This window comes from Felis catus, chromosome B2 (assembly GCF_018350175.1).
Source record: "Felis catus isolate Fca126 chromosome B2, F.catus_Fca126_mat1.0, whole genome shotgun sequence".
Lineage (NCBI taxonomy): Eukaryota > Metazoa > Chordata > Mammalia > Carnivora > Felidae > Felis > Felis catus.
In genome coordinates this window covers 134,562,963-134,583,492 of record NC_058372.1, presented here as the reverse complement: position 1 = coordinate 134,583,492, position 20,530 = coordinate 134,562,963, and the positions used below count along the sequence as shown (strand labels likewise).

The 20,530-nt window shown below is 36.6% G+C and overlaps 1 protein-coding gene across 3 annotated transcripts in view; it reads left to right on the top strand.

Annotated features, from left to right (window-relative positions):
* LATS1 (large tumor suppressor kinase 1) overlaps window positions 1-17,907 on the top strand; it is a 52,651-nt gene extending 34,744 nt beyond the window's left edge. The window contains exons 4-8 of one of the 3 annotated variants that reach the window (XM_011282574.4): window positions 2,711-4,221; window positions 6,494-7,076; window positions 9,663-9,845; window positions 10,045-10,151; window positions 14,024-17,907. In XM_011282574.4, the coding sequence (XP_011280876.1) occupies window positions 2,711-4,221; window positions 6,494-7,076; window positions 9,663-9,845; window positions 10,045-10,151; window positions 14,024-14,533 (2,894 nt within the window). In that variant the 3' untranslated portion in view covers window positions 14,534-17,907. Of the gene's footprint in view, window positions 1-2,710; window positions 4,222-5,423; window positions 5,487-6,493; window positions 7,077-7,892; window positions 7,957-9,662; window positions 9,846-10,044; window positions 10,152-14,023 lie in introns of those variants that run through there. The other 2 variants (XM_019831381.3, XR_006598393.1) reach the window with 2 other exon arrangements.
* Window positions 17,908-20,530: the final 2,623 nt, after the last annotated feature.

Genomic DNA, 20,530 nt, shown 5'->3' with positions numbered 1-20,530 from the left:
TTGAACTCACAAAACTGTGAGATCATGACCTGAGCTGCTGAGAGTCAGAAGCTTAACTGACTCAGCCACCCAGGCACCCCTACCTTATTTATTTGTTTGTTATCATTGTCAGTCTTCTCCCCCAAGAATGGAAGTTCCATGGGGCCAGGGATATTATTTGTTCACCACTGTACTTAGATTAATTAGATGCTCAATAAAAATTTAATGAATGAATAGAAATGAGAAGAGAAAAGGGAATACAGAGGAAAGTAAGAAGTAGTGGACCATGGATTTAAATTAGATAAAGTGGGGGTGCCTGGGTGGCTCATTCAGTTAAGTGTCCAACCTTGGCTCAGGTCACGGTCTCACAGTTCATAGGTTCGAGCCCTGGATAGGGCTCTCTGATGTCAGCACAGAGCCCACTTCAGATCCTGTCTTTCAACTGTCACATGCACAGAAATAAATAAACTTAAATAATAAAAACAAAATAGCTAAAGTGTATCACAAAGAAAGCAGATGATTAATGAAGTAGGGATTAATATGGAGGTCTTAATGGGGTTGAAGAATGCTTGTAGTAGTAGTTAAATAGGAAAGGAGAGTTGTGGTCCAAGAGTATAAACCTCAAAGAAGTGATTTTAAAAAAAGCAGATATGGATGATATCAAAATTAGAAATGTTATCTTAGGAATGATACTGGAGGTAGAGTCGAGGGGAGGAGACCAAGGAACTGAGAGGTGAGGGTGATGGATGGTCCGTCCTTGTGGATGCTGAAGTTACAGAATGATGGCAGGGCTTAGGGTAGACCAGGTGTCAAAACTATGGGTGAATGAGGATGAACAAGTAGGAGTTCGTTAAGTGAGAGGAATGAACGTGGCCTCCCAGATAGCATGAGCGTCCAAAGAGTGTGAAGGAATAATAAGAGGTAGAATCCCATCTTTAGCTCAGTTCATTTTTTAAAGAAAACCTGTTAATTGCAAAGGACCGAAAAGAAAGTAATGTCAGCAGAAGTTAACCAACTTTAAGGAGGTGGTGGGAAAGCTTGGGGCAGAGGTTATGATATAGGAGCATTTGTTGGAGGGCAATAGTGGGAGGGTTTGGGAAGTGGGAGAACACAGAGAGCTTTATGGGAGGTGCAGAACAGAGATGGCAGTGTACTTGAAGGTTGCGGAGACTTCTGATTTAACTGGTAAAAGCCGGTGGAGTGAATACATGTTGTCTTTAGCCTCAGCTAACTCTCTGAGGAAGGTGCGACTGAGCTTGGAGGCCAGAGGACTTGCCTAGGTTGCCCAGAGTGATGATTTTCCTCAAGTCATAGACCCAGTATGCTGCCCAGTCTAGCTGAAATAGACTGTTACACTGTACATTTTTTTTAATGTTTATTTTGAGAAAGAGAGAGAGTGGGGGAGGGGAAAAGAGAGAGGGAGAGAGAGAATCACAAACAGGCTCCTTGCTGTCAGCATGGAACCTGATGTGGGGTTTGATCCCACGAACTGTGAGATCATGACCTGAGCCCAAATCCAGAGCCAGAGGCTTAACCCACTGAGTCACCAGGTGCCCCTAAACTGTACATTCTGAACATTTACCTTTTTTTTCTCATATGTGTTATTAAATATATTTTCTCCCAGGATGATATTGACCTTTCAGATTTGTAGATGTTTCTTATTTTGTTTTGAATGTTGTTAAATGTTTTATGTATTTAGATCTGTCAGTCTTTACTGTATGTTCTCTATCCTTGTCCTACCTGGGAAGACCTTCCCAAGAGGTACAAAAGAGGTACCCCAATATTACTGGATGTTCACTTGTTTTTTTCTTAGTGCTTATATGGTTTCATCTTTACACTGAAATACTTAATCTTTCTGTAATGTATTATTTCTATATATTGAATTTTATTCAAATGTATTTTATATATTTTTAAATGTATTAAAGATCTTTTCCAAGTATCCAGACTATTTTAAAAACTTCATTTGGGGGCCGGGTATGAGTATCATATATTTTCTTGCCTATTTCATTTATTTGGAAATTTTAGTAAAGAGAAACTCTGTAAAATCTATATTTAGTGTTCAGCTAGTTACCCCCTGGTGTCTTAGAAATATATTTAAAAGTAGTTGTATCTATTAAAATTTTAAATGGACAAAACTTTGGCTCAGTAATGCCACTTCTGATAATTTATCTACCTAACATATATATGAAATGATATCTGCACAAAATTTTTCGATGCCTTTTTTTTTTTTTTTTTTTTTGTATAGCAAAAGACTAGAAACAACCTGAATATTCTTCAGTAGGAAAACTGATTAAATAAATTTGGGTATATCCATACAGTGAAACACTGTGGTGACATTTTTTAAAAGTAAGAAAACATTTTGTATACAGAATCTTCAACATTTTAAGAAGAGTAGGCATAATAATATAAATAGGAAGTATGCTATTTACTTGTGTATCCCTAAAATATCTTACTAATGATAATGGTTACCTTCAAGAAAGGAAGCTGGTTGGCTAAGGGACAGACGTGGGTATTCTTTTGTACTTCTAGAATTTTTAGCCATGAAAATGTATTACCTAGTCAAAATAAGTAAAATTTGAAAGGTAAAATAATACTACTGTACTAAACTTTGATTTTTATAATTCTTGAAAGAGAGTTACCATTTAGCTGTGTCAGAATTCCAAACTTAATTTTTTAAAAATAAGATGTTAAAAACCTGCTTTTTTTTTCTCTCTCTGTTTTATGACCATAGGGAGTGTGCAACAACCAGTTAACCGCAAACAAAGCTGGAAAGGTTCCAAAGAATCCTTAGTTCCTCAGAGACATGGCCCACCACTAGGAGAAAGCGTGGCCTATCGTTCCGAAAGTCCCAACTCGCAGACAGATGTAGGAAGACCTTTGTCAGGATCTGGTATAACAGCATTTGCTCAAGCCCACCCAAGCAATGGACAGAGGGTGAACCCCCCACCACCTCCTCAAGTAAGGAGTGTCACTCCTCCCCCACCTCCCAGAGGCCAGACTCCCCCTCCAAGAGGTACAACTCCACCTCCTCCCTCGTGGGAACCAAACTCTCAAACAAAGCGCTATTCCGGAAACATGGAATATGTAATCTCCCGAATCTCTCCAGTTCCACCTGGAGCCTGGCAGGAGGGCTATCCTCCACCGCCTCTGAACACGTCCCCAATGAATCCTCCTAATCAGGGACAGAGAGGCATTAGTTCTGTTCCTGTTGGCAGACAACCTATCATCATGCAGAGTTCCAACAAATTTAACTTTCCACCAGGAAGACCTGGAATTCAGAATGGTAGCGGTCAAACTGATTTTATGATACACCAAAATGTCCCTGCTGGCACTGTGAATCGGCAGCCGCCCCCTCCGTATCCTCTGACCCCAACTAATGGACAGAGCTCTTCTGCTTTGCAAACAGGGGGATCTGCTGCCCCTTCATCATATACAAATGGAAATATTCCCCAATCTATGATGGTGCCAAACAGAAACAGTCATAACATGGAACTTTATAACATTAATGCACCTGGACTGCAAACAACGTGGCCTCAGTCATCTTCTGCTCCAGCCCAGTCATCCCCAAGCAGTGGGCATGAAATCCCCACATGGCAACCTAACATACCAGTGAGGTCAAATTCCTTTAATAACCCGTTAGGAAATAGAACGAGTCATTCTGCTAATTCTCAGCCCTCAGCTACAACAGTCACTGCAATTACACCAGCTCCTATTCAACAGCCTGTGAAAAGTATACGTGTATTAAAACCAGAGCTACAGACTGCGTTAGCACCTACACACCCTTCTTGGATACCCCAGCCAATTCAAACGGTTCAACCTAGTCCTTTTTCTGAGGGTACCACTTCAAATATGACTGTTATGCCTCCTGTTGCTGAGGCTCCAAATTATCAAGGCCCACCTCCACCTTACCCAAAACATCTGCTACACCAAAACCCATCTGTTCCCCCATATGAATCAATCAGTAAATCTAGCAAAGAGGATCAGCCCAGCTTGCCCAAGGAAGATGAGAGTGAAAAAAGTTACGAAAATATGGATGGTGGGGATAAAGAAAAGAAACAGATTACAACTTCACCCATCACTGTTAGGAAAAACAAGAAAGATGAAGAGCGAAGGGAATCTCGTATTCAAAGTTACTCTCCTCAGGCGTTTAAATTCTTTATGGAGCAACATGTAGAAAATGTACTCAAATCTCATCAGCAACGGCTACATCGGAAAAAACAGTTAGAGAATGAAATGATGCGGGTAAAACCTTTTAAAATGCAGATTTTTATACTTGATCATCTGTTTGCTTAGTGTTTATTTTTAAATATCAGTCCAGTGTTTTTTCCTTCTTTTTATAGCTAAGTACATTATCAATTATTTAAAGTCAGTAAACTTTAACGTACTTTTGATTATACCATTTTATTTTAGTATTTCAAAATTTACTCCATTTCCTGTAATAAAGTTCTAATAAATTAAGAAAAATATACTTTATGGAGTGCTATTTAGGTGTACATAATCCCTTTTTATGGAAATAGCAAAGGTTCTTTTCTTTCTTTTTTTTTTTTTTTGCAAAGGTTATTTTCTAAGTTGTATACATTTTCTTACAACTGTTTAAACTAGCTAGAAATATCTGGGTACATCTCTTGATATGAAACTTTTTTTTTTTTTTTTTTTTTTACTTATAGTAGTTTTGGGACCTTATTCATCAGGTTTATTCATTTGGTTGGTCTTATTAAAAAGTATCAAAGACTTATCTCTTCAGTTATTTCCTCATCTAATTTCATTTTTTTAATAATGTACTAGAAAAATATGCTGAAATTATTAAACCACTAAAAGGGAGATCAAGAATAAGTGCTCACTCATTTTAAATTAGTCTGTTGTGATTCTATGTACATATCTTCACTGGATATTATGGTGATACTATCATTGTTACTATTTTTGTCACATTTTACAGTTCAAACAAATTTAACTTTCACTCAGAATCCAAGAGGCTTAAATTTATGATGAAACTTCCTCACATAATTTGAGGGCCATTCTTTTAAATTTAATTTTTTTTTAATGTTTTATTTATTTTTGAGAGAGAGACAGAGTGCGAGTAGGGAAGGGGCAGAGAGAGAGGGAGACACAGAATCCCAAGCAGGCTCCAGGCTCTGAGCTGTTAGCACAGAGCCTGACGCCCGGGCTCAAACCCACGAACCGTGAGATCATGACCTGAGCCAGTCAGACGCTTAACCAACTGAGCTACCCAGGCGTCACGAGAGCCATTCTTTTAAAATGATTTGTCTAAATCTGATTTCACAGTATTTTTATTCCTGCTATAAATTGAATTTTCTTAGATGAGAAACACCATGATAATCTGTATGACCCATCCATATTTTAGCTCTTAGGATTTCTTACTAAAGTCTGTCTGTATGTATTTTCTTAGTTTATTTTTCCTTTTTCCTCTTCACTTTCACTAATAGCTGATTTAAACTTTTATGGTGTTGGAAGCTTTGCTGACTTCTGTAGCCTCCATTACTGTGTAGGCAAGTAAGATTTTAAGAGAAACAGTTCTACACTAAGTCTGGCATGCCACCCTTCTTAAAAGATACTGCATGCAAATGTGCACACCCTAACAGAAGCATGAGGTTGCTATATTCTAATTAGGCTTGCATTTCTAGAATTAGACTCTACTTCTTACATTCCTATTCTATTTTAACCCTTAAATTAGTTTCTTATTAAACTAGCCAAAAATAAACTTCCTTCTAAATCCAGGTAGTCCATGTCTACTCAGAAGTTGGCTTTTGTTTTTAATCTGGTTTTTGGTGTCTTCATAAGTCACATTGACTATTCTTTGAAATGTTCCAAAATACCGAAAGGATACCTTGTAATCAAACAAGTTGTCCTTTTTAAATGCGGTAGGAGAAACCTTTTGCATTTTGTGTTAGTGGTGGCTGTGCACCCTACCTACCCTTCCTCTAGTGCCTGAGAAAAATAAAAGAAAGATGGGCTGTGAATGAGTGGTTAAGTTAGAGAAGACATTCTTTTGTTCTTAATACATCAGTTTTTTAGAATAAATGAATCTGGAGGGAAGAATTTCTTTTCATGAAAGAAAAGAGGAAGAATATTTTAATTGTAGGCATTCCACAAGAGAAGCATATATAATAAAGGTAGTCTGATCACATAATTTGGGGTGAATATGCATGGGGAGATGGATGAGGATGCATGTTAACAGATGTTTGGTTGTTGCACATTGGGAACTTTGTTGGGGTGCATTAGAAAACAGTAGGAAGCTGACCGTTGGTATCATCTTGCTCTCCACGGCAGAATCTGCATAAAAAAAAAACTCACCTTTGTATATCCTGTTAACTATCCCTTAAGCTGCACTTGTGTTAATTAATTTTCTCTGAAGTATATTCTAGATTTCTAACATGCTTCGTTAAAAATTATTATGCATTTAACCTTTAAATATATGCCTGAATTTTTCCAAACTATTTTTTAATATTTGGTATAGAAGCTAATTCCTCATTTAACCTTTAGTTTATTTGCCTAGGTTGGACTATCTCAAGATGCCCAGGATCAAATGAGAAAGATGCTTTGCCAAAAAGAGTCTAATTATATCCGTCTTAAGAGGGCTAAAATGGACAAGTCTATGTTTGTGAAGATAAAGACACTAGGAATAGGAGCATTTGGTGAAGTCTGTCTAGCAAGAAAAGTAGATACTAAGGCTTTGTACGCAACAAAAACTCTTCGAAAGAAAGATGTTCTGCTTCGAAATCAAGTCGCTCATGTTAAAGCTGAGAGAGATATCCTGGCCGAAGCTGACAATGAATGGGTAGTTCGTCTATATTATTCATTCCAAGATAAGGACAATTTATACTTTGTAATGGACTATATTCCTGGGGGTGATATGATGAGCCTATTAATTAGAATGGGCATCTTTCCAGAAAATCTGGCACGATTCTACATAGCAGAACTTACCTGTGCCGTTGAAAGTGTTCATAAAATGGGTTTTATTCATAGAGATATTAAACCTGATAATATTTTGATTGATCGTGATGGTCATATTAAATTGACTGACTTCGGCCTCTGCACTGGCTTCAGATGGACACATGATTCTAAGTACTATCAGAGTGGTGAGTAAAACCATAAAATTTGTACATATTAATATGACTTGTAAATGTAATAAGATATAAGGTATTCTCACTGGATGGAAGCCATAAGTCCTGGTTTCAGTCTTGACTATTGGATAAATGTGAGTGAATCCTTTAGACACCAAGACTTATAAAATGAAAGAATGTGTTAGATTATTTCTAAATATCATTATTTAGAAATAAATAATGAGAAAAATCCCAAGCAGGTTCCATGCTCAGTGGGACCTCACAATTGAGCCGAAATCAAGAGTCAGACACTTAACCAACTGAGCCACCCGGGCGTCCCCCAGAATTTTTAAATGAAGCCCCATACCCACCATTCAGCTTAAAAACTAGATTGTCAGTGCTTCTGAAGCCCTTAAACGATTGCTTCCCCCTTTTCTTCCATAGAAGTAACCATTATTTCAGAACTTCATAATCACAGTTCTTTACTTTTCCCTATACTTTTCCCAATGTTTATAACCCTAAACAATGTTATTTTATTTTGCCTACTCTTGAACTTTATTTCAATGTAATCATTCTATATGTATTCTTCTATGTTCACTTCTTTTATGTATTTGAGGTTGATCTGTTATTGCATATGACATGTATTTTCACTACTATTTAGGATTCCGTGGTATGACTATTATACAACTTATTTAACCTTAAACACTCTATGTACATGATTTTGTTCAATCTCACATCACTGTGAGGCAGGATAAAGAAACTGAGGCTTAGTTAGATGAAGCAATTTGCCCAAGGTCAGACAGAAAAGAAGTGTAGGGGCTAGGCTTTGAACCCAGGTTTGTCTGATTACAGGGCCCATGTTATTTCTACTACACCACACTGCTCACCAAGATCCCTTCAAAGCGCTAATGGAAGTGTAAGTCGATCTAACAATTCTTGAATACTTAATATGACCAGGTTCTTTACATATATTCTAATTTAAGGGTCACAGCAATCTTCTCAGGTAAGTATTAGCCTCCTGTGTTTCTGTGAAGCCAAGTAGATTGACAGTAAGTGGATAGAACTGAGACACTTGAACCTGTCTCCTCAGAGTCACCCTAAATATTTGGGGTTCTTCTTAAAAATATGATTCGTGGGCTCTATTCCAGTCTTCTGATTTAAAATCTTCACTGGAGGGGAGAAATTGTACTTTATTTTTTTAAAGTTTGCTTTTTATTTTTTTACTTTTTTGAGTAGGTGCCATGCCCAGTGTGGGGCTTGAATTCGTGACCCTGAGATCAAGAGTTGTATGCTCTACTGACTGAGCCAGCCAGGCACCCTGCCTAGATGATTATTACAGTCAGTTTAAATATGAGCTGTATTTTTCTAGGTGATTTCATCCAGTCATGGCTTTAAATGCCATTTCATTCCAGTGACTTCGAAATCTCTCTCTCTAGAAATTGCCCCTCCCGTTCACGTGTGTGTCTAATAGGCCTTTTAAACTTCACATTGCCAATAAACAACTCTCAATCTCTCCCCTTCAGTCTTCCCCATGTTAGTAAATTGCACTACCACCACCCACTTAGTTATCCTTGATTCTTTTTTCCCCACACCGTCTACATCTAATCCATCAATAAATCCTGTTTATTCCACCTCTAAAAGTACCCTTGATCTGCTCACTTTTCTACGTCTCCACTGTTACTGTCAGGGTAGCCTCTGAACTGGTCACTCCTCACGCTTGTCCTCCCTACAGTTGGTGCTCTACATGGCAGTTAGTGTTTTCTTTTTGAAACATAAATCAGATCTTGTCGTTCTCTTCAAACTCTCTGGTATCTTCCCACTGCATTTGCAGTAAAAGGCAAACCACTTCTTTTGCTTATTAAACCCAGGTGCACCGGCTCCCACTCCTATTGTCCACCATTCTCTCCTAATTTACCAGCCCCACTGGTCTTCTCTCTTGTTACTGTTGTTTCTCTGTGGAATGTCTTGCCCTGGTTTTCAAATGGTTGAGTCCCTCTGGTTTTTACAAATGTCACCTCAGTTCGTCTTCCTGAGCCACCCTAGTACATTTGTCATATTACCTCACGTTGATTCTTTGAATGGGATGCATCACTATTTTTATATATATATTTTTATATGTATCATATATATATGCATATATATGCATCACTATATATATATCGATATATATATATATCTGTTTGTTGTGTTTGTCCAATACAGAGAAGCTACCTGAAAGAAGATCCCTGTCTTATTTGTCATTGTCATTTATTGAATGAACAAACACTGATCTCATTTGTTTGAAACTTTGTTCAGAATAGTAAGGGGAAGCAGTCTGCATAACAAATTCCTGATCCTACGAACTCATGACTTTAATTATCATCACTTAACATTGAGTAAATTACTGAAACTTATACTAATTTTTCTTAGAGTAACACTTGTCCTATTAGTATCTCGGAGCAGAGGCTGTAGTTAGTAATAAACACCATCAGTGATATGGTATACATTGTGTCTTATTTTGTCTGAAGGGAAGAGTACTGTTAACTCTAAACCATGATGTCAAAAGATTAAACAGTCTTTAGGCTCACTCTTGTTCTTGTTGCTTTTATTTATTTATTTATTATTTACGTGCTTACTACATAGGTGACCATCCACGGCAAGATAGTATGGATTTCAGTAATGAATGGGGTGACCCTTCTAACTGTCGATGTGGAGATAGATTGAAGCCATTGGAGCGGAGAGCTGCACGCCAACACCAGCGGTGTCTTGCACATTCGTTGGTTGGGACACCCAATTATATTGCACCTGAAGTGTTGTTACGAACAGGTAAAAACATTAGTTTTGTGATAATCTCAATAGGCCTTTAGACCAGCTGAAATTTACATTAATTAACATGTGGCTTATTTTTCAGGTTTATAATAAAAATATTAATTATACAGCATTTTGGTGATTTAATATTTTGATTGTATTCTGAGCACTTTTTAAAAAGTTTCTGAATAACTATAACTTTGGTATCTTATTTTAGGCTATACACAGTTATGTGATTGGTGGAGTGTTGGTGTAATTCTTTTTGAAATGTTGGTGGGTCAACCTCCTTTCTTGGCACAAACACCATTAGAAACACAAATGAAGGTAAGATATAGCATCTATACCAAAGACTTGTCAGAGTCCCTGTATCATAGACTTTTTGCAATCCTTTATTTAGAACATCTTATTCTGGAATTTAAGAATGAATTTGTAAGGTGGGGCACGTGGGTGCTTAGTTGGTTGAGCATCTGACTCTTGATTTTGGCCCAGGTCATGATCCCAGGGTCATGAGATCGAGCCCTGCATCAGGCTCCGCACTGAGCATGGAGCTTGCTTGAGATTCTCTCTCTCCCCTCCCCTCTCTCTTTCTCAAACAACAACAACAAAACCTGATTTAAAAAAAAAAAAAAAAAAAAGAATGAACTTGTAAGGAGGCGCCTGGCTGGCTCAGTCAGTAGAGTGACTCTTGATCTTGGGGTCATGAGTTTGAGCCCCACCTTGGGGGTAGAGTTTACTTTAAAAAAAAAAAAAAAAAGGAATGGGTAAGGTTAGAGGAAGTCACTGAAATTCCAGGAGTGAACTCTAGTGTCAGTCAGCCCACTGTCATCACACTGTCACTCATGTGCTTATATACTCATTCCATTCTCATGGAAGTCTTTAGTACTATGTGCAGATTTATTCTAATTTACTTTTTGTCACCTTCTGGCTCCTGGCTTTGTTTCCTTCCATGCATAGTCTACCCCCAAACAACAAACAAATATCTGTATCTCCACTTGAAATTACCTCTGGCACTTAAATGAGAAGCTGCCCACAATTTTGGTCATAAACAGTCCCATTAAAAACCCTTCAGTGGTTCTCATGTCCATGGATTAAAGTCCAAATTTATACTCCCTTCCCTGTTCATACCATTCCCTCTGTCTGGAATGTTCTTCTTTCTTTCTTTCTTTCCCATCTTCCACAACTCTCCCTACTTTCTTAAACCTGCTTAACTCCTGAACTAACTCATTCTTAATCATTCTTAAGATATCTCTTCTATGATGTTCCCCCTGAGTTGTAACTACTTCTTTCGTTGCATTTAATATATTTAAAACTTCTTGGGGTGCCTGGGTGGCTCAGTCAGTTAAGCGTCCGACTTGAGCTCAGGTCATGATCTTGTGGTTTGTGAGTTTGAGCCCCAGGTCGGGCTCCGTGCTGACAGCTCATATTCTGTGTTTCTGTCTCTCTCTGCCCCTCCCCTGCTTACTCTCTTTCTCTGTTTCTCTCTTTCTCTCAAATATAAATAAACATTAAAAATTTTATTTTAATATATTTAAAACTTCCTTTAAAATTGCTTTTAAGTATAGGTGTGTTGATAATGCATTCTCTTAGGTTTGATTCAAATTAGTTTGTCTGAAAGTGTCTTTATTTCCTCTTCATTTTAATATATATGTATATGAAAGTATATGCATATATATATATATAAATGTGTGTGTGTGCACGCGCGTGTGTGCAGGCGCGTGTGAAAAACTGAATGCTTTCTCCTCAAAATCAAGAACATAGCAAAGATGTGTGTTTTTACCAGTCTTATTAGACATAGTTCTAGAAATCTTAGCCAGGGTAATACAACAACAAAAGAAATAAAAGGCATACAGATTAGAAAGAAATAAAAACTTAGCCTATTCAGAGATGACAGCATAACTTTCTATATAGAAAATCCAGGGAATTTATGAAAAAACTCATAGAAATAATAAGTGAGTTTAGCAGGGTTGTAGACTTATAAGGGTAATACATAAAAATCTATTGTATTTCTATATTTAAGCAATAAATGACCAGAAACTGAAATTTAAAAGCAGTCCCATTCAGGGGTGCCTGGGTGGCTTGGTCAGTTAAGCATCTGACTTCAGCTGAAGTCATGATCTCATGGTTCATGGATTTGAGCCCTGTGTCGGGCTCTGTGCTGACAGTTCAGAGCCTGGAGCCTACTTCAGATTCTGTATCTCTCCCTCTCTCTCTGCCCCTTCCCTGCTTGTGCTTGCTTTTATTCTCCCCACCTCTCTCAAAAATACATAAACATTAAAAAAATAAAAGCAGTACCATTCATAGAAGTTTCCTCCAATTGAAATATACAGGGGGGTGGTGCCTGGGTGGCTCAGTCAGTTAAGCGTCTGACTTCGGCTCAGGTCACGATTTCATGACTTGAAAGTTCAAGCCCCACATTGGGGCTCTGTGCTGACAGCTTGGATCCTGGAGCCTGCTTGGGATTCTGTCTCTGTCTCTCTGCCCTTCCTCTACTCATTCACTGTCTGTCTCTCTCAAATATAAATAAACATTAAAAAAAAGAAATATGCAGGTATAAATCTAATAAAACATGAACAAGATCTCTATGCCGAAAGCTATAAACTCTGATGAAAGAAATCAAGAAAGATCTTCATAAATGGAGACATGTACCATATCCCATGTCGGTAGATTGGAGGACTCAACATAGCAAGGCTATCACTTATCTCCAAATTAATCTATAGATTTGATTCCATCCTAATTTTTGTAGGTACAGATGAGCCAATTCTAAAATGTATATGGGTAGGGCGCCTGGGTGGCTCAGTTGGTTAAGCATCTGTCTCTTGGTTTCGGCTCAGGTCATGATCTCATGGTTTGTGAGTTCGAGCACTGCATTGGCCTCTGCACTGGTGGTATGGAGCCTGCTTGGGATTTTCTGTCTCCCTCTCTCTACCACTCCCCTGCTTGCTCGCATGCACATGTGTGCACGCTCTCACTATAAACAAACAAACAAACAAACATTTAAAAGTAAATAAGTAAAATGTATATGGGTGAACAGAGGAACTAGAATAATGAAAACAATGTTTTAAAAGAAGAACAGAGTTAGAGGAATCAACCACTTTTAAGAATTACTATGAAGTTACAGTAATCTAGACGGGGTGATATTGGCAAAAGGACACAAACATAGATCAATGGAACAAGATACAGAATAGAGAAATAGAACCACACAAATATGTCCATTTGATCTTTGACAAAGGTGCAAATGGAGAAAGAATAGTATTTCAACAAATGTAGGATAATTGGTCGGCCATATTCAGAAAGTACTGAAACTTAATGTAAACTTCATCCCTACACAAAGATTAACTCAAAATGGTTTGTCGATCCAGAGATAAAATATAAATACTATACTACTATAATACTTTTATAATACTATAAAATCTTTATGGCCTAGGGTTAGGGGAAGAGTTCTTAGAAATGATACCAAAATCATGATCTATAAAAGAAAAAGTTGAGAAACTGGAATTCATCAAAACTTAACACTTTGAGTATACAAAAGACACAGTTAAGACAATGAAGACAAGATTCAGCTTGGGGGGAGACATTTGCAGACACATTTCCCACAAAGGGCTTGTATCTAGACCATAAAAAGAACTTTCGAAACTCAATAGTAAAAAATATTTCTTGATTACTACCTTTCTTCCGTCCTTCCCTCTCTTCCCTTCCTCCCTCCCTCTCTCCCTCATTCTGGTTTATTCAAAGTCAGAATAAATATTTATTGAACGTCTATTAACGATGTGCCAGGCAACTTGCCAAGCACTAAGAAATACAAAGACAAAACATGATCTGTAGCCTTATGGAATTTTATCTGTGGTAGAAGGACATAGAACAGGTCCCACGAAGTCTGTACTATGATACCAGTAAACACATGGAACGGGACAGCGCAATGGAAATTGTCATTTCTGCCATAGGTAGAAGAGCTTAACAGGGGAGCTAAAACTTACAGTGAGTCTTAAAATATGAGTATAAGTTGCCTGGGGGGGAGGGAATGGGAGGAAAGGTTATTTCCCATCAGCGATTCATTCATTATTAAAGGTAAGGAAGGCAGAATACTGTGCAATTTATTTTTAAAGATAAAAATAGGTAAGACTTTGGTATAAAACTTGGAGGACATTTTTTTCTTATTTACCTCTTCCCTCCTAATTTCTAAAAAATCCTCTTTAAAGGTTATCAACTGGCAAACATCTCTTCACATTCCACCTCAAGCTAAACTGAGTCCTGAAGCCTCTGATCTTATTATTAAACTTTGCCGAGGACCAGAAGATCGCTTAGGCAAGAATGGAGCTGATGAAATAAAAGCTCATCCATTTTTTAAAACAATTGATTTCTCCAGTGACCTGAGACAGCAATCTGCTTCATACATTCCTAAAATCACACACCCAACAGATACATCAAATTTTGATCCTGTTGATCCTGATAAGTTATGGAGTGATGATAATGAGGAAGAAAATGTAAACGACACTCTCAACGGATGGTATAAAAATGGAAAGCACCCTGAACATGCTTTCTATGAATTTACCTTTCGGAGGTTTTTTGATGACAATGGCTACCCATATAATTATCCAAAGCCTATTGAATATGAATATATTAATTCACAAGGCTCAGAGCAACAGTCAGATGAAGATGATCAACACACAGGCTCAGAGATCAAAAATCGTGATCTAGTGTATGTTTAACACACTAGGAAATGTAATGAGGATTTGCAAAAAGACCTGAAACGCAGAGTTTTTTGAGGCTCCGAGAGTAAAATTATGCAAATGTGACAGAGCTATGTATGAGTGCTCTGTGTACAATATTTTATGTTCCTAAATTATGGAAAATCTTTTTTAAATGTTAATTTATTCCAGCCTTTTTAATCAGTAATTTAGAAAAAAAAATTGTTATAAAGAAAATAAATTATGAACTGAATATTATAGTCAGTTCTTGGTACTTAAAGTACTTAAAAAAAAATAGTGCTTTGTTTAAAGGAGAAACCTGGTATCTATTTGTACATACACTAAATAATTTTAAAAGACAAGAATATTTGAAATTTTTTTGAAAGACAGTTTTAGTTTTATCTTGCTTTAACCAAATATGAAATGTACCCCACATTTACAGATTTTTTTTTTTTTTTACCCCATATCCTGGTTTTTGGTACAAAATAAGCTATAGAAATTAAGCCATTATGGTGATGAGTGTTCTTAGGCTAATCTGATAATTTACATCTTGTAATTAAGAAATACAGGGTTGAAACAGTATGCTCATCAGAAGAAAAAATACTGCATTTTCTCTTTCTTATTTTTCCCCTCTGTGGAATATTTACTCTTCTAGCATTTATTTCTCAAGAATTACTGACTTTAAAAGAAGCAAAGCACTACCATTTTTCTTTCTATACTGGTATTTTTAATGCTGCTTCTAGTTTTAAAAGGGAAAAAAGATGCCATAAGTCAAAATTTACAATACCAGATGCTACGATCTTTCATATTTTTACTTCGAATTTTTTTTTTAAGTTTCTACCATCCTAAGCAGAAAGATTATTTTCAGTTTCATAAGAAACTTTAAGTAGAAAAATTATTTGTGGGTATTCACTAGAAAAGTACTTTTTCTGCATAGTGACAGTTTTGATTATGTCATCAGTAATGTTACATGTTTCCTCTTTGAGAACAGTGCTGTATATACAAGTTGTTATTGGCAAAGGAAATCTGGCTATTTGGCAGTATTTTACCTATGGGCAGAAAAAATTATTTAACTCTTAAGGTGTCTGTTAGTAATTAGAAAAAGTTATATAGTGGTCTTAGTAGAAAATTCAAATCCTCCTGACTTAATTTAAGGTTAAATAATAGGTTTTTCAGCATGCCTATTATATATATATATATATATATATATATATATATATATATATATATATATATATATATATATAATGTTTAGGTTTTAAGGAACACTTGTGGTTTCATACCAAAATACATTTAGCTTATTTTTTAGGAAGGGGAAAAGGGCTCTATTCTGACAGTAAAATTTGTATTTTAGTTCCTTTCCTTTAAGCTCCTCTGATAGGGAATTGTTTTATCAAAATTGTATATGTGTAGATAAGAAGAGGCGTAATTTTAGTGATTTTCAAACCAATGGAAACAAGCTAGTGGAAATCCTATATGTAAGTGAAAGTAAAGGCAAAGCTGTTCCAGTTGAATTGGGGAGGGCAAAGAAGATTCATTAGTTCGCACTTGCACCTTTCCATAGGTGGCTGTTTCAGAGCTCAGCTTATAAACCACTGCATACCCCACTGTGTGTAGTGGTGGGTCTTGGGGGTTCGTTGGGTTTTTTGAGAGTCTGATGAAAGTTGCAGACTCTTTTCCCAGAAAATTGCACATTAACACACACACATATAATGCTGCGTGCAGTCTTAGGGATTCTGGACATGTTGAAAACTGTCACAAACTTGGTTAAGGACCTCTGTCCTGTAAGAACACTGATACACTAAACTCAGAACTTTGCTTTAAATTTACTGGTTAGTACTCAGATTAGCACATCTTGTATAAACACTGATAATTTGTGATGGAAAAATTCTGTACATGTGATAACGTATCCCTAGGAATGCCTTTCTCTCGCTGGTACGGCACTAAGGCATTTTAAACATACACTTGAGGGCATTGAAATACATGTTTGGCTTGTTACAGGCTTGATACGGAAATATTTCTGAAGGACTTCTAATCATTAGAGAATTGTAAGAAAAGGCACTATACTGAGTTGGCAGTCTTCACTTCATGGAACATTTGATTAGTCGTATAAAATCCTGTGCATCAAGAATTTTTAGCTCACTACTCAAATTTTAAGATATCCCTCTGGCTCTTTGGCTTTTCTCAGTCAGATTTATTGAAATTTCCACTTGGTTGTTTTACTTCTGGATTGTGGTACAATGCCGTAAGAACCAACTTTGTTACCTTCATGTTCTAGGAAAACTAGGGTGCTGTCTCCTCCCCATTTCTCCCCACAAAATCTGTGTTGACACTACAAATTGTGTGTTCTTTTAAAATTTCCTCTGACGATATGAGCTTTCCGTGTTTATCTAAAGCAAGCCTTTAGTGTCTGCAGTTCTAACAGTTTGGATATACTTATTAGCTCTCCTATTCCCAAACTATATCTGGTTTTTCTAGCATAGAATCTGGTGCTTCCTGACCAAACATAGGAGAACAACATAAAAAATCTATATGCATTCAATTGAAATAGAGTGAAAACATTGGTTATACATGTTTTCTTTTTAAAATCATTTTCCCACTCATTTGAAAACTTGCTGTCTTTCTTATACTTACCCCCTTTTTATGTATATTAATAGTATTTATAAAATGTGTTCTATAATTATGTAACTGTAGATACTATTATGTATTGTCCAGTGACATCCTAAGGCAGGCCCTATTGCTGTATCTTTTCTACCTTATTTGTAATAGGAACCATAGAATGTATGACTAAGAAGTCACTTTGAGATTGACTTTTTAAAAAAGTTATTACCTTCTGCTGTTGCAAAGTGCAAAACTGTGAGTGGAAATGTTTTATTCTGACTTAATAATATGTTAGAAATTAGAGAATACAGTGGGAGGATTTTTAGATATTGCTGCTGCTGTTACCTAAGGTACTTTAGAAATTTTTTCTTTAATATACAAAAAATAAACAAAAATCCCTTTGGTATTTAAAGTGAAACATTTATTTAGCCTGTTTGTTTTAATCTAAAGCAAAAAGTAATTTGAGTCAACATATTGGTATGTTTGTAAAGCGCCTTAATATATCCCTTTGTGGAAGGCACTATACCACAGTTTACTTTTATATTGTATTGTGTATATAAGTATTTTGTATTAAAATTGAATCAATACAGTACTACAATTTTATAAAATAATGCTTTGTTAGGAAAAGGAATTACAGCTTTGCAATATAACTAAATTGTTTTGCATACTTCTGAATGTAATAGATATGAATAATCAGCCTGTGTTTTTAATGACTGTATTTGTATTTTCCCAATCATTTTCTCTAGTGTAACATTTGCTGGGATAATAATAAAAAAAGAATTCAGATCTTTCAATTATGTGTGGAAAGCTGATTTTTAAGCCATCTATGTAGTTTGATTTTAATCTTTATTAGAGAAAATTTGTGATTAAAACTTTGATGTTTTGGAATTAAAATATATATAATGATAATACCTAGTTAGGTTAAGGCAAACTGAGTAAAGTAACCCAGTAAAATGTTTTCATTTTGCCCCACATAAGTACAATATATATTTCGTGTTGAAGGCTTCCTTTAGATCAGCACAGATTTAAACTTTTCTAATTATTAAACTCTTCATTTAGTATCATTTGAGTCCACTTAAAAATTTTTTAAATATGTAGTTGACTAATGTCTTTTCCTTTATTTGCAGTCCTTTATCACATGTTTGCCTACCAGAGAAAATACATATATTGATATTATAATTCTAATACATATATTGATATTATGTATAAATCAACTTTTTACAGATGCACACATTTTTAGTTTTATTTATCCTTTTTCAAGCATTACCATCACTCTTAGTGTCCTTTATCCTCATGTTTGCACTTCTTTATAAAATTGTATTTGGTCTACATGAGGCTGTTGTATAGTTGATGTAAGTTGCATTATTCCTATGATTCATTATACTACATTGTAGACCCTTGTTTGGTATGCTTGTGACTCTACTTTGTTATGCCAAAGCCAAACACACAAAAATTGTATCTGTTTATGTGTGTGAAGGGTAGAGATATCAAATTTATGTCTGAAATATATGCAGTTATTGTTCTCTTTAATATCTAATCTCTCCTTCTTCCTACTTAGAAGATCCAGGGATCTGAAACATACTGCTGGATTCAGAATCTGGGTGGAACTTTGAGTTGTTTCCCCTGGAGAGGGGTTAAATTTTTCTGTATTGGAAAAAGGGGTTCTCATGAGAACTTAGCTCTCACAGTGGTTGACTCGTGACACATGCCACTCTCGTTCCCCCACATCCATTCTGTCATTCTGTCTTTTACGAATAGAGCCCCCATCCCTGTCCAATTTTGACTGTCCTAAGCGACCACGTTTTTCATATTCCCTTGTAATTAGGTGTGGCCACGTGATTGGCCCTTGGGATATGAGCATATGTGATACTTAAAGTTCATACACTTAAAGTTGATACTGCTTGCCCTCCACTTGCTTTTCCCCTTTTCCCACAGTATGGAACAGGGACAGACTGGTGACTGTTGATCGTGAGAGCTAGGAAAACACCTTGGTGGTGGATCAACAAAATGAATAGAACCTGGTTACCTGAGAGACTGTGTGATGTGGGGCTGTATGTCCATCCTGGACTGAGATGTTAGAGAAAAGGAATGACCAAGTAAGCTCCCACTGGATTGACTTCATCTCATATAACTACTTTAAACTCGGAGGAAAATCCAAAAACATCCACCTAAAGATACTGAGTGGAACCAAGAGCAGGCAGATTCTGGATCGAAGACAACCCTTGGCAGAGAGGAGTGGCACTCGAGGGGTATCTAATTTTCAAGATACATTGCTTGAGAAAGGCCCAAATCTCTAGCTGAATCATTAGCCACACATCTGTGAGGAAGAATCCAAGAACAAAAGGACTAAACTGGTATTTGAGGTGCTGCCCAACAGAAAGTGGATCAAATCTAATTGCCTGTTTAACAACCACCACCCAAACAAACACCACCTCCAGAGATACATCACAGATTTGAAACAGGGGATATATAACACAACATATCCAATATCCAGGATACACTTCAAAATTACCTGACCTACAAAGAAATACAAAAAATATGACCTAGTCTCAAAAGAAAACAAACAGTGGAGGTCAACTCTAAGATCCTATTCTAACGTCTGGAAGTGGCAAAGACAGTACAATGGCTCTTATAACTATGCACAGTGATCTAAAGAAAAGTACTCTCATAACAAATATAAAGATAGGAAATCCCAACAAGAAAATGGAAGCTATAAAATAACCAAAAGAGGGGCGCCTGAGTGGCTCAGTTGGTTAGGTGTCCGACTTTGGCTCAGGTCATGATCTCAGTTTGTGGATTCAGGCCCCACATCAGGCCCTGTGCTGACAGCTCAGAGCATGGAGCCTGCTTTGGATTCTGTGTCTTTCTCTCTCTCTGCCCCTCCCCCACTTGTGCTCGGTCTCTCTCTCAAAAATAAATATTAAAAAAAAAAATAACAAAAAGAGACTGTCCTTTGAAGACATAAACTGGCAGAATATGAGAAAGCTCATGAGAGGGCCAATAAATTGCATTATTTCATTGCATGTATGATAAAAAAAAAAGACATCTGGAAGGTAATTAATGAATTGGATATCATTGATTGTCTCTGGGGATGGGACCTGGATTTCTAGGGTGGCAAGAATAGGAGGAAGACTTCTCATTATATAATCTTTTGTATTATTTTTGAGTTTTAACCATATAAATACAAAGACATAAAGTGGAAATTAAAAAAATCTAAGTTCAAGTGAGGGACCTGGGCATAGACAAAGGAAGATTCACTTTCACCGAAATGAGAGGCAAAAAACAAAGGGCAGCGTGAAGTAGAGACATGTGTAAATTGGAGGGTAAAAGTACTGGAATTGGGCTTAGCTGCATATAAAATGCAAACGATCACTGCTTAGAAATACAAGATCCGAGCTGGCAGTCCACACTTCGCGT